Source organism: Podarcis pityusensis (assembly GCF_964106645.2).
Source record: "Podarcis pityusensis genome assembly, chromosome: 1".
NCBI lineage: Eukaryota > Metazoa > Chordata > Lepidosauria > Squamata > Lacertidae > Podarcis > Podarcis pityusensis.
The window spans coordinates 131415592-131428296 of NC_138028.1; the positions used below are offsets into that span (position 1 = coordinate 131415592).

General features: G+C 46.1%; 1 protein-coding gene across 2 annotated transcripts in view; it reads left to right on the top strand.

Annotated features, from left to right (window-relative positions):
* The window catches only part of NRP2 (neuropilin 2), a 242194-nt gene that overhangs the window by 43096 nt on the left and 186393 nt on the right, over positions 1–12705 (top strand). For both annotated transcript variants that reach the window (XM_081016402.1, XM_081016401.1), the window contains exon 2: positions 3427–3604. In XM_081016402.1, the coding sequence (XP_080872528.1) occupies positions 3427–3604 (178 nt within the window). The remainder of the gene's footprint in view (positions 1–3426; positions 3605–12705) is intronic.

The following is a 12705-nucleotide window of genomic DNA, read 5'->3' on the forward strand; positions in this document are numbered from 1 at the left end:
CCCTGCTGGACCAGGGTGAGAACTTCAGTACATAATAATGGGTGTAGCCAAAGGGGGGCAGGGAGGGGCAGTTGCCCCCCCACTAAATAAAAATCCATAACTAACAGGTTCGCTCTCTCTCCCCCCCCCCAACAAAAGGCCTGCACCCCCCCAAACAAAAATCTCAGCTGTGCCCATGAGGCGAGCTGAGGTGTACAAGGAGAAGGGACGAGCTCTTTCGAAACCTTTCGTTGCTTTTCAGACTAGGGAGGTGATGCTCAAAGGGAGCAGAAAAGCCCCGCTGGGGCCTGGCTCTTTGCATCTTAGGCCTAGCCCAGAGGTGGTTTTGGGGTGGGGCGGGTGCAACAACAAACGCGGTGAGAGGGTGCCAAATTTTAGCAGAAAATGATTTGCAGAAAAGAAGGAGTCGAGCCTGACTAGAATAATAATAATAATAATAATAATAATAATAATAATACTTTTATTTACACCCTGCCCATCTGGCTGGGTTTCCCTAGCCACTCAAGGCGTGCCCCAACAGAACACACACTAAAAACAGAATAAAACTCCAAACATTAAAAACTTCCCTAAACAGGGCTGCCTTCAGATGTCTTCTAAAAGTCAGGTACAGTGGTACCTCGGGTTACAGACGCTTCAGGTTACAGACTCCGCTAACCCAGAAATAGTACCTCGGGTTAAGAACTTTGCTTCAGGATGAGAACAGAAATCGTGCTCCGGAGGCGTGGCAGCAGTGGGAGGCCCCATTAGCTAAAGTGGTGCTTCAGGTTAAGAACAGTTTCAGGTTAAGAACGGACCTCCGGAACGAATTAAGTACTTAACCCAAGGTACCTCTGTAGTTGTTTATTTCCTTGACATCTGATGGGAGGGCGTTCCACAGGGCAGGTGCCACCACCAAGGCGGCCCTCTGCCTGGTTCTATGTAACCTCACTGAATGATGGGGTGGAGATGCTCCTTCAGGTATACAGGGCTGAGGCCATTTTGGGCTTTAAAGGTCAGCACCAAAACTTCGAATTGTGCTCGGAAACATAGATCACTCTCGACTCTTAGGTGACTGTATTTCTCAAGGACCACCTAGGCAGACTTTCCATTATCCCTAGCCATGAGGCCTATCATGGAAGTAGGAAGACTAAGGACCTCAACAGGTTGCTTACAAGGGCCTGTTGGCTGTGGTGCAGTCAAGACCCAGTGAAAACAAAAGCAACCTGCCATACAGATGGACGTTCTGTGGGAAAAGGGAGAGAAGAGAAAGGGCATTGTTGGGATTCTTTAGTATGTTATCAATTGTGTATATGATGCAGATTCCCTCCCCCGTCCCTTAGCCAGTAATGAAATAGTAAATCAGATTTGTGGCATTCGTAAGATGAAATGTTTACTTGAAGATGAAATCGCCCTCCTGGGTCTCTTGTTATAACCAAGGGCTGAAAGTGCTTTGCTCGCTCGAGATGTAATTGTTACCAGGCTGTTTTGTGGGCCTGCACCACAAAAACCACCACTGTTGATTATTGCAGTCTTTTAATTCCAACTGCTTAGCTTGGCTTGAAACGTTGGAGGAGGCAGGGAGGAGATGGAGGCAAAGCCGAGAGGGAGGTTTGGAAAGGAGGCAGATACGGGTGTGCAAACTCAGCCTTGTGGTTGGAACAGAAACGAGGGATGCCGTAATGCGATCTGGAAGCCATTTTTTTAGTTGTGCCAGAAGCTTCCTGTGTGGGCCCACCTACGTGAGACATGCACACCATCTCACAGACAAAGCCCTAATGTTGGACGGGGCGGAGGCTGCTTTGCAAAGGGCCACCGTGTGGTTAAGTAATTGCTTGGGTTGCTTCTCAGTCAGTTCAAAGTTTGCAGGGGCAGTGTTTGTCTCAAACCACACATGATTATTCAATGGGTGGAGAACCTTCATTTCTTGTTCCATTCAGGCCTACATCTGGCCTTAGAAACTGAACAGGCCAATATTATTTGGTAGAATTGCCAAGAGCCGTTGGTCTGTAATGGTTGTTGGAGTGTTGGACTAGTGAATTTGACTCCCCATCTGACCAGGATGTTAATGGTGTCAACGTTGACCTAACATACCTAGTGGTGTTTTCTTGAGGGTAAAATGGGGAGCCCTGTAAACCGTAATGCATTCTTGGAAGAAATGGAGGGATAAAAATGAAATCCCTTTGGGCCTCTCTCTTCCTCTCACTGTGTGTGTGTGTGTGTGTGTGTATGTATGTGTGTGCCTGTTTTAAAAGGAAGACTGTTCAATCTGTGCTGATCACATTGCTGTAATCATAAAAAAAAAAAAATCGCATGCCATTTTGCAATCCTTCTATAGAAATTTCTTTGTCCTCCCATCTTGAATCGTCACGCGTTTAGATCAGGGGTGACTAAACCCTGGCCTTGGAGCCTGATCCAGCTCATCAAACATCCCCCCCCCCCCCAATTTGGGCTATGGCAAAAAGGAAAGGAAAAATACTGAGAGCAAGCCTACTCCTCCTGGTGGGATCAGTACCCTGATGGAGATGGGGGATTGCCTTTTCAGACATTAGATCTATCATTTGGGGGAGGCTGGATTCGCACAGATAAACTAAAGAAGGGAGACTGGTTTTCTTGGGTGTCCTAGCCATGGGGGCTTGTGAGAGCACAGAGTGGCTGCACCCAGCTGGCAGGTGGTCCGCAGAAGGTCGGTTGATGATGAAGGTTAGTAGATTCTTCAGTGCCAGGAAACCATGGGAGGGACCCCTTTCTTAAGCAAATGGGAGCACTGAAGCATGGAAGTGACTGCTATGTGAGGGGTACCCAATTACGTGCTACCATGTAACTCAGGGAAGGGAGCAGGCAGGCGCTGGAGTTCGGAAGACAGGGACAGGCATCAAACTTACATCGGTTAGCCTAGCTTCTTCACGTGACTGTCCTTGTTTTGCAAGGATGGGATTCTCCTTTGTATTTTGCTAGGGCAGCGCTGAGCTTGGGTCTAGCAATGTTTGTGAGGTGCTGTTAGGGTAACAGTGGAAGAATGCCACAGGAATGCTTGTAAAAGAGCTAGCAGAAGGGAGGATGTAAAGGCAGTTCACTCTGTTTCCAAATAATCTGATGTCTTGTGTTCTCTCTCTCTCTCTTTTTAAAACAAAACAGTAGTTTGGGCCCATTTATAGCTGTTCTCCTCTCCCCACACCCCTTTTCTGGTCTGTCTGAGCAGCGGTATGTGCTTGTGTGTGGGGAAGACTGTGGCGTGTTGTAATCACCTTCCAGAGATTTGTTTTGTGCTTGGGAGATTTACATGGTTGTAATATACATGTCTGTTAAAAAACAACAACACACTTTTTTTTTTTAATGCAGCCCAGAACCTAGGCATCTGCTGGTACAAACCCAGAGGAATAAGCCATAAATGTGTTTGAAATTTAGTGCCTGTTCTGATGTTAGGTTTTGTTTTCTATTTGTTTGTAGCGCAACCATGTGGGGGCCGCCTGAATTCCAAAGACGCTGGCTACGTGACTTCACCTGGGTATCCGCAAGACTACCCCTCCCACCAGAACTGTGAGTGGATCATTTATGCTCCGGAACCCAACCAGAAGATTTTCCTGAACTTCAACCCTCACTTTGAAATTGAGAAACATGACTGCAAGTAAGAGATTACCCCACATCCTCTTTCTCTTCTCTCTTTACTCCCCACCCCCCACCGCTCACCACCACTCATACACACACACACACACACACACACACACACACACCGTATTTTTTGCTCTATAAGACTCATTTTTCCCCTCCTAAAAAGTAAGGGGAAATGTGTGCGTGTCTTATGGAGCGAATGCAGGCTGCGCAGCTATCCCAGAAGCCAGAACAGCAAGAGGGATTGCTGCTTTCACTCTTCTGGCTTCTGAGATTCAGAATATTTTTTTTCTTGTTTTCCTCCTCCAAAAACTAGGTGTGTCTTGTGGTCTGGTGCGTCTTATAGATTAAATACCATCTTATAGATTAAATACGGTGTGTTTGTGTGTGTGTGTATTGCTGATGGGACTTTTTGCTGTCTTTAATCTTTAATCTTGCAGTACAAGGAGTACTGTGCTACCCATAAAAACTGGAGTAAACGTGTGTGTGAGGTTGGAACTGAAATGGGAGTTGCCTGTAATATATCACATATGGTGCACTGTTAAAAATACGCGCAGGGGTGTCTGATGAGCCATTATTATATCTCATCAGCCTCTTCCGCAACACACACTCAAGCTGTAAACTCCAGCGCTGCATTTGCAACCCAGGATTGCATTTCTGCTCTGCAGTAGGATGGAGATTAAAGGGAAATGTGTGGGACCGCATTCTGCGTTCAGAAATGCCGGCGCCCCTTAAACGCTCGTTTTTGCTTTTGTCCAACTAAGCGCTTGTGTCTAGAAGGCCTCAAATTGCCCACGTTCGGCGAACGTTATCGGTACTTCCAGTTTTCTCATGGCTGGGAACCGGCTGTTCAACAGATGTCAGAAGGGAGAAGCCACTTTCTTCTGAGCTGCAGGGAAATATAAGCGGCTCAGGATAGAGCAGGAGTGGGGAAGCATTTGCCTCTCCAGATGTTGCTGAACAACCACTCCCATCTGCCCTAGCAATCATGGCCGTGGGCTAGAGATGATGGCAGTTCAGCAGTATCTGGTGTTCCCTGCAGCTGGTATAGAATCTCATCATAGCAAGGGCCCCAATTTGGTTGGAAGCCCTATTGTTGCAGCATGGTGTTTGTTTGTTTGTTTGTTTAAAAATATATACTCTGATCCAGGGGTCAGCAAACTTTTTCAGCAGGGGGCCAGTCCACTGTCCCTCAGACCTTGTGGGGGGCTGGACTATTTTTTTTTGGGGGGGGGGAGAATGAATTCCTATGCCCCACAAATAACCCAGAGATGCATTTTAAATAAAAGCACACATTCTACTCATGTAAAAACACACTGATTCCCGGACCGTCTGCGGGCCGGATTTAAAAGGCGATTGGGCTGCATCCGGCCCCCGGTCCTTAGTTTGCCTACCCATGCTCTGATCCTAAGCAGCAATTCAGGAGTAAATCCTGTGGAGTTCATCAGAGCTGAATACCATGCTTTGAATAATTCCATTCACGTAATGATTCACTTGTTGCTAATGCTGATCGTAGACAATGCTGGGCGAGATGGCGTCTTCCTATCTGACTGGCAGGGTCTCTCCAGGGACTCTGGCAACGGTCATTCCCACCACTTGCTACTGTACCACTTGCTCCTGGAGTTGAACCTGCATGTGGGCCATGTACTCCACCACTGAAAGTTGGAGCTCTACCCACAACAGGGTCTCTTGATCTAGGTGGACAGTTGCAAGGTGGGGTGAGACCCCAATCCCCATGGTGATAGAGAGTGCTGAAAGTTGTATATTACAACTACAGGCGACTTCCAGCAAAATATTAAAATGCAGTAGTCTATTAAACATTAAAAGCTTCCCTAAACAGGGCTGCCTTCAGATGTCTTCTAAAAGTCAGATAGTTGTTTATTTCCTTGACATCTGGTGGAAGGGCATTCCACAGACTGGGTGCCACTACCAAGAAGGCCCTCTGCCTGGTTCCCTGTAACTTGCCTTCTCGCAGTGAGGGAACCGCTAGAAGGCCCTCGGCGCTGGACCTCAGTGTCTGGGTAGAACGATGGGGGTGGAGACACTCCTTCAGGTATACTGGACTGAGGCCATTTAGGGCTTTCAAAGTCAGCACCAACACTTTGAATTGTGTTCAGATGCATACTGGGAGCCAATGTAGGTCTTTCAAGACCGGTGTTACGTGGTCTTGGCGGCAGCCCCCAGTCACCAGCTAGCTGCCGCATTCTGGATTAGTTGTAGTTTCCGGGTCACCTTCAAAGGTAGCCCCACACAGAGCGCATTGCAGTAGTCCAAGTGAGAGATAACTAGAGCATGCACCACTCTGGCGAGACAGTCCGCGGCCAGGTAGGGTCTCAGCTTGCGTACCAGATGGAAAGGATACTGATATGAACACAAGTGGAAAGTAGACCCTTGGTTATGTGCATTAATCCCAAAGATGAACTGAAGACCTATATTGGAGTACAGTGGTACCTTGGTTCTCAAACTTAATCCGTTCCGGAAGTCTGTTCCAAAACCAAAGCGTTCCAAAACCAAGGTGCGCTTTCCCATAGAAAGTAATGCAAAATGGAGTAATCTGTTCCAGACTTTTAAAAACAACCCCAGAACAGCAATTTAACATGAATTTTATTCTCTAACGAGACCATTGATCCATAAAATGAAAACAATAAACAGTGTACTTCAGTCACACAATCAATCAGTAGCTGAACTGGGTTCCGCACAGTCTCTCTCTCTCTCTCTCTCTCTCTCTCTCTCTCTCTCTCTCTCTCTCTCTCTCACACACACACACACACACACACACAGCTGCAAAAAAAAATAAATGCAAAATAAATAGCAAAAACAGACAGACCTCTATGTTAACACGCAAAACGGAAGTGTGGCACTCAAAATGGAAGCTTAACACTCAAAACGGAGCACATTCGGCTTCCGAAAAGAGTTCACAAACCAGAACACTTACTTCCAGGTTTGCAGTGTTTGGGTTCCAAGTTGTTCAAGTAGCAAGGCATTTGAGAACCAAGGTACCACTGTATTGTATAGCCTTCTAACTTTGAGGTAGCCAATGCTGCTCCCTTCAGATGTTACTGGGCTACTGCTTTCATGACCCATGATTACTGCCCATGTTGGCTGGAGGTGTTGGTGGCTGGAGTCCATTGGCTACCCCTGCTGTAACTCTTCGCTGCAACAATCAGATTCTGGCAGGGTTTACCAAATGCACAGAAGGGTGGAGCGTTATTGTTATTTTTTAAAGAAAGTGCTGCTTGTTATTCAGGAGTGAGAAAAGCTGCAGTTGCCAAGATTTCTTCTTCTAAACCAAAAATTCAGGAGCTCTGCTCGTCCCGTCCCCCTCCACCCTGCTGCTTGTAGATTCTGCTGCTATAATGTGCATTCCCATAAGAAGACAAGGTGTTTCCTCTTTTCTATCGCAAATTCGACAGATTCTGCTGCATTTGGTGAAATGTAAGACTGGGGAGCTGGATGTCCAAGAAAAACAATTAGCAGCTAGTAAGAAATAATTAACAGCTTCAGTGAGCACCATTAAAAGCATGAATTAATGAGGTAGTCCCTTGGGTCTGTTAGAACGTCTGTGGTCGAGAGGCTGTCTAAAATGTTCAGCTTTTCTTGTGCATCTACAACTGGGTGTTATCTTGCAGTCTTTTCTATGTGGTTTTGGATTCTGTTTATCTTAAAGGAGTGGGAAATAGTACTTGATGGGCAGGCTACACCAATACTCACTCTCTCTCATCTTCCAATCCAAATATGAAGCAGTGCAATGGTTGCAGAAAACCTGGCTCTGGTCCATAGTGTCCTGATCTCTGTTCTAAAACTAGTAGGAACCACCAAAGGCAATTCAGGAAAAACAGCAGGGGGGTTCTTCTACATGGCAAGAACATGGGCTTATTTCAGACATCAAGTCATGGTTTCTGCTAACCATAAACCAGGGGTCAGCAACCTTTTTCAGCTGTGGGCCGGTCCATCGTCCCTCAGACCTTGCAGGGGCCGGACTATATTTTGAAAATAAAAAATGAACGAATTCCTATGCCCCACAAATAACCCAGAGATGCATTTTAAATAAAAGGACACATTCTACTCATGTAAAAACACACTGATTCCGGGACGGTCCGTGGGCCGGATTTAGAAGGCCTTAGGTTGTCTACCCCTGCCATAAACCAACACAAAGCATAATTTACAGCTGTTCAACACTCTCCTTTCAACGAATCAAAAGCTTGTTGAGGCAGCGCAGCAGCCATAACTATGGTGTAGTTCACACATGTCAAGTTATAGTTGCTCCAAACTGTGGTGTGCAAGCCTATTTCAAACCATGGTTTCTCATTTACCAGTTGATCACAAACCATGGTTTCTCAGTTCAGACAAACTGCAGTTAAGGTTTGGACTGATAAACCTCTGGCAACATCCTATCCCTCTTACAATTCCAAGTATAGCTTTGCTGCTAGGGTGCTGTTCCCCATTTCAGAACAAAGAATAATGGGAGATCTACACTCTGGCACTAAAGAAAGCAATGACATGGCTTAAAAGACAACTAAATTTAAAACGTAACGCAAGAGGAAGCTCCTGAAATGGTGGGAGAATGTCTGTTGGGAGAGGACGGTGTGATCCTAGTGGGAAGAGAAGCTTATTACAGCAGGTCTGTCTAACGTATCTGGGTTTAATGTGGTCAGCATAAACTTGTGGCCTTCCAACTTTGTTAAATTCACTTTGCGGCTCTTTCACATGGCTATTTCTTGAGAATCTGGTGCTGCTCATGGATGCAGATTTGGCGCCGTGTTTCCACAATGTTGCCTTAATCAAAATGCCAGAAAGTCATTTTCTCATATAATCTAGTTTTACTATTTCCTTTGAAAATTGGAGAGGTAAAAAACAAAACAACAACAACAAACCAATGGAAACAGTAAATCCAAAGCGTGTGGTGGTGATGGAATACGGGATGACATTTTGATAAGGCAGATGTCGTGTGGGCACTGCAAGATTTCATGTTGCTTCGGTAGCACCCTTGTTTACCTTTTCAAAACACATATGCAAAGTGGTTAAAAAGCACACCTGTGTCTAACAACTGCACTGTAAGTTGCTGTTAAACTTTGTCTGATACTATTTGCGGTGCTATGATGAGGGACTCATTCGCTTGTGGAAATGTTAATTGGCCTTGCTGCATTGGGGCTGCAATGTGATTGCGTGTAATTAGTATAGTTTCATAGTATAAAGATATTAATCCTTCAAAGACAGGTACTTGTAATCAGATATTACAAGATATTCGAAGTGTTGGTGCTGACCTTTATAGCCCTAAATGACCTCAGCCCTGTATACCTGAAGGAACGTCTCCACCCCCATCGTTCAGCCCGGACACTGAGGTCCAGCTCCCTCACTGCGAGAAGTGAAGTTACAGGGAACCAAGCAGAGGGCCTTCTCGGTGGTGGCGCCCGCCCTGTGGAAAGCCCTCCCGTCAAGGAAATAAACAACTATCTGACTTTTAGAAGACATCTGAAGGCAGCCCTGTTTAGGGAAGTTTTAAATGACTGATGTTTTAATGTATTTTTAATCTTTTGTTGGAAGTCGCCCAAAGTGGCTGGGGAAACCCAGCCAGATGGGTGGGTGGGAAATAAATAGATAAGTAAGTAAGTAAGTAAGCAAGCAAGCAAGCAAGCAAGTAAGTAAGTAAGTAAATGAATGAATGAATGAATGAATGTAATGTAGTTTTCATTATGGCTAAATAGAAAATGGCTTCATATTTTCAGCAAAGTGTTTAGTTTATTTGCCCTTAATCTCAAGCAACCTCATGCCCCAGGTGACATAAAAACTGATTGGCTTGGTAGCGTATTGTGATGTTAGCCCGGTTCTCTGTATGATCCCTGATTTGGTGGCATAAGCTGTGTGACTAATTCAGAAAGAAGAAATTAGTAGCAGCCATCGGAAGAAAATGCCGGTGAAGTAGCTGAGGTCAAATTGTACTGAACAAAACGGAAAACCTCTACCCCGTCAAAATGGCTTAATGGTTTCCATCTAATAAAAAAACCACAGATTGAGAAATAGTTGGCACAGGTCTAGTTTTGCATTCTCTGCAGACAAAGGTGTGATTTGCACGACTGCCATCGCAGGTTAAATCGAGTGTGCTATTCATGTTCCCCTTTGGGTCCACTTTTTTATGGGGGCACATTTCATTCATTCATTCGAACGGTTAATCTCAGAGGGGAGGGTTCTCTATTAGGAAAAGACTCTTGCCTTCCCCTTCCCCACCATGAATGGAATCAACTTGGCACAATCAAAGCAACTTTCACCCCCACGGCTTCCATTTCTGCTCCAGGAAAGCTCCTTAGTTTTGGAAAGCACTTCAAAAACCAAGAAAATTGGCTTCCTCCTGTTATTGTGCCCTGTGTGTGTTCGCGATAGGCACAGCCGGGACCCTTAATACTTTGCAGGATGGGCACTTTTCTCAAATGAAGGTTGGAAGCTGAGCCATTGTTTGCACTGCTGCCCTTCAGAAGCAATGACACAGCAGTAAACCAAGAGCAAAAGGGGAAAGAGGGGTGGGGAACAGAAGCTCTGATTAGAGGCGTGCCAAACTATTCGGAAATAACTGTAATAGCCCCCGTCTGCTTGCCATTTCTCCCTGCGAGTGCAGCTGCCGTTTTCCTACGGCTGCTCTTCAGCCCCCTCCGTGCGGTGGGGATTGGGTATCTGCTATTTGAACCGGGAGTTTGAAAAGAGCATTCTGCTGCTTTAAAAGGTTGCCATTCTGTCACGTTACATCGGGCAAAAAAGCCCCGGTGCCCTGCCCATGCCAAGGTTTATTTTTGATCTCGGGAGAGACTCGGGCAAGCCTCCCTGGAGAAGGGTGAGGGGGACGGTGGCGACTTATTTGCCCCCCTTTCGCAAAAGAAAGACCCGCTTGGTCACGTAGCTGTCCTGCCCAGTCAGTTCTTCTGTGATCGCTGCTTCTTGGTCCATTGCCTGCTGCCAGCGTTGGAAAATCTGACTCTGAAACCTCATCCGTATGTGAATCACTGCACAGAAAGGGCCCACCTTTTCCATTCCCTCGCTCCCTCCCACAGCATCTTTCAAATTCAAAGTTTCGCTTTGGAATTCATGTGTGTGCATCATCGTTCCTCTCAGCCCACCTCCCCGCCCGTCCAATTTCTGAATTAATGTTGCCGAAACGTGCCACCCACTGTTCCACACTAGACTAATCACCCTGCTAAAGGATTGTATTGGGAGTTCAGCGGGCTTTGCATCCCAAGTCTTCCTTGCATAAACATGTTCATGCCACATCACAGCGGAACAGTCTCTCGCTCTCAATCTCTCTCTCTGCAAACAAAGACATTTCGAAGAACGGATCCATTAAAAAAACACAAAAAAACCACACAGCCCAGCGTGTTTTTCCCCCGTCATCATTTACCGAACATGACATTCAATTGAGTTATGAGCAATCCAGCGTCCACCCTGCCTCTGGAATTCTCCTACTCGCATGTGTAGCTTGCAGCCCCATCTGGTGGTAACATGCCAAAAGAGGACACATGATCTCTTGGGACCGTAGGTTTCCCCAAAGGCCTGTTGAGAATGGGTGGCTATAGCCAAAGGGATATTATGAGATGAAAAGTTGATGACTTCTGTCGGGAATTCCAGACAGAGGGGTTCACCCCAAAGAGAAGTGTGCTTTTGTTAAAAACAAAGGACCAGGAGGAAAATTATGTTGCACATCATCCTGCTGTCTAGTGACCAAATCTTTGAAAGTCTAGTAGAGTTGAGGCTTGAGAAAGCAGACTTTGAATGTAGCCTGCATTAGGCATATTGTGCATTGTTCTTTAAAACAGCTGTCTTGATCCTGGAAAATAGATCAGCTGCCCCCAGAGTATATTAACAGCATTGATTTAAAACCCAATCTCTTTCTTCTTTCAGTGTGTTAATGTTTCTGCTTAATTATTCCATCCCAGCTTGTTTTAAGGGCCCGTATATTGTAAATAGCGTGCAAAGCTATACAGGAAGAGGCATTCTGTGGCTGTCATTTTTTTGCCATTCTTTTAGACCCCATCCACTAGACCAGGGATTGCAAATTGGTGGCTCTCTATATGCTGTTGCCCTCTAAGGCCCATCAGGTCCAGACAAGCATGTCCAGTGGTCAGGGATGATAGGAGTTGTAGTCCAGAAATAGCTAGAGGACCACTGGTTCCCCATCGCTGCACTAAAGGTAAAGGTAAAGGGACCCCTGACCATTAGGTCCAGTCGTGACCGACTCTGGGGTTGCGTCGCTCATCTCGCTTTATTGGCCGAGGGAGCTGGCGTACAGCTTCCGGGTCACGTGGCCAGCATGACTAAGCCACTTCTGGCGAACCAGAGCAGCACACGGAAACTCCGTTTACCTTCCCGCTGGAGTGGTACCTATTGATCTACTTGCACTTTGCTGTGCTTTCAAACTGCTAGGTTGGCAGGAGCAGGGACTGAGCAATGGGAGCTCACCCCGTCGCAGGGATTCGAACCGCCGACCTTCTGATTGGCAAGTCCTAGGCTCTGTGGTTTAACCCACAGCGTCACCCGCGTCCCATCGTTGCACTAGATTGCATCTTATTATGGCTCTGTATCCGATTCTCTCACAACATCCAGTCTTCACAGTTTGCCAACACATCACAACTGAGTTACACAGTATTGCCGCCCAAGGTTCATACATGGGAAAATTGAATCTAATAAGGCAGGCTGCTGTTTACAAAGAGAGAGAGAGAGAGAGGGTACGATTCTCAGCATTTTAATTTGGAAGTGAGTCAGACTGAAGTCGGTGAGGTCTACTCCAAGAAACAAGTCCAGCTCTTAGGTATATGAATGACTTCTTCAAGATTCCTGTTGAAGCCTCTGACTGAACCAGCTGAGCTATAACAGCTTTCTGAAAGCCATTTCTTCAAATGCCCTCCTTGATATGATAAAGTCATACTGCTCGCTTTGATTTCACTAGCAGATGTTCTTGGCATAGGGCAGGAAATCGTTGGGAGTACTGTTACCATATGGTCACTGAGCTACATGTTCTGTCTCAACCCACATATCTTCAAATGCACGTTACTGATTCTCCAAGGCAAAGCAGCAGCTGGGAGAGCGCCGTTCATTCATTTATTGTTGTTTAGTCGTGTCCGACTCTTCGTGACA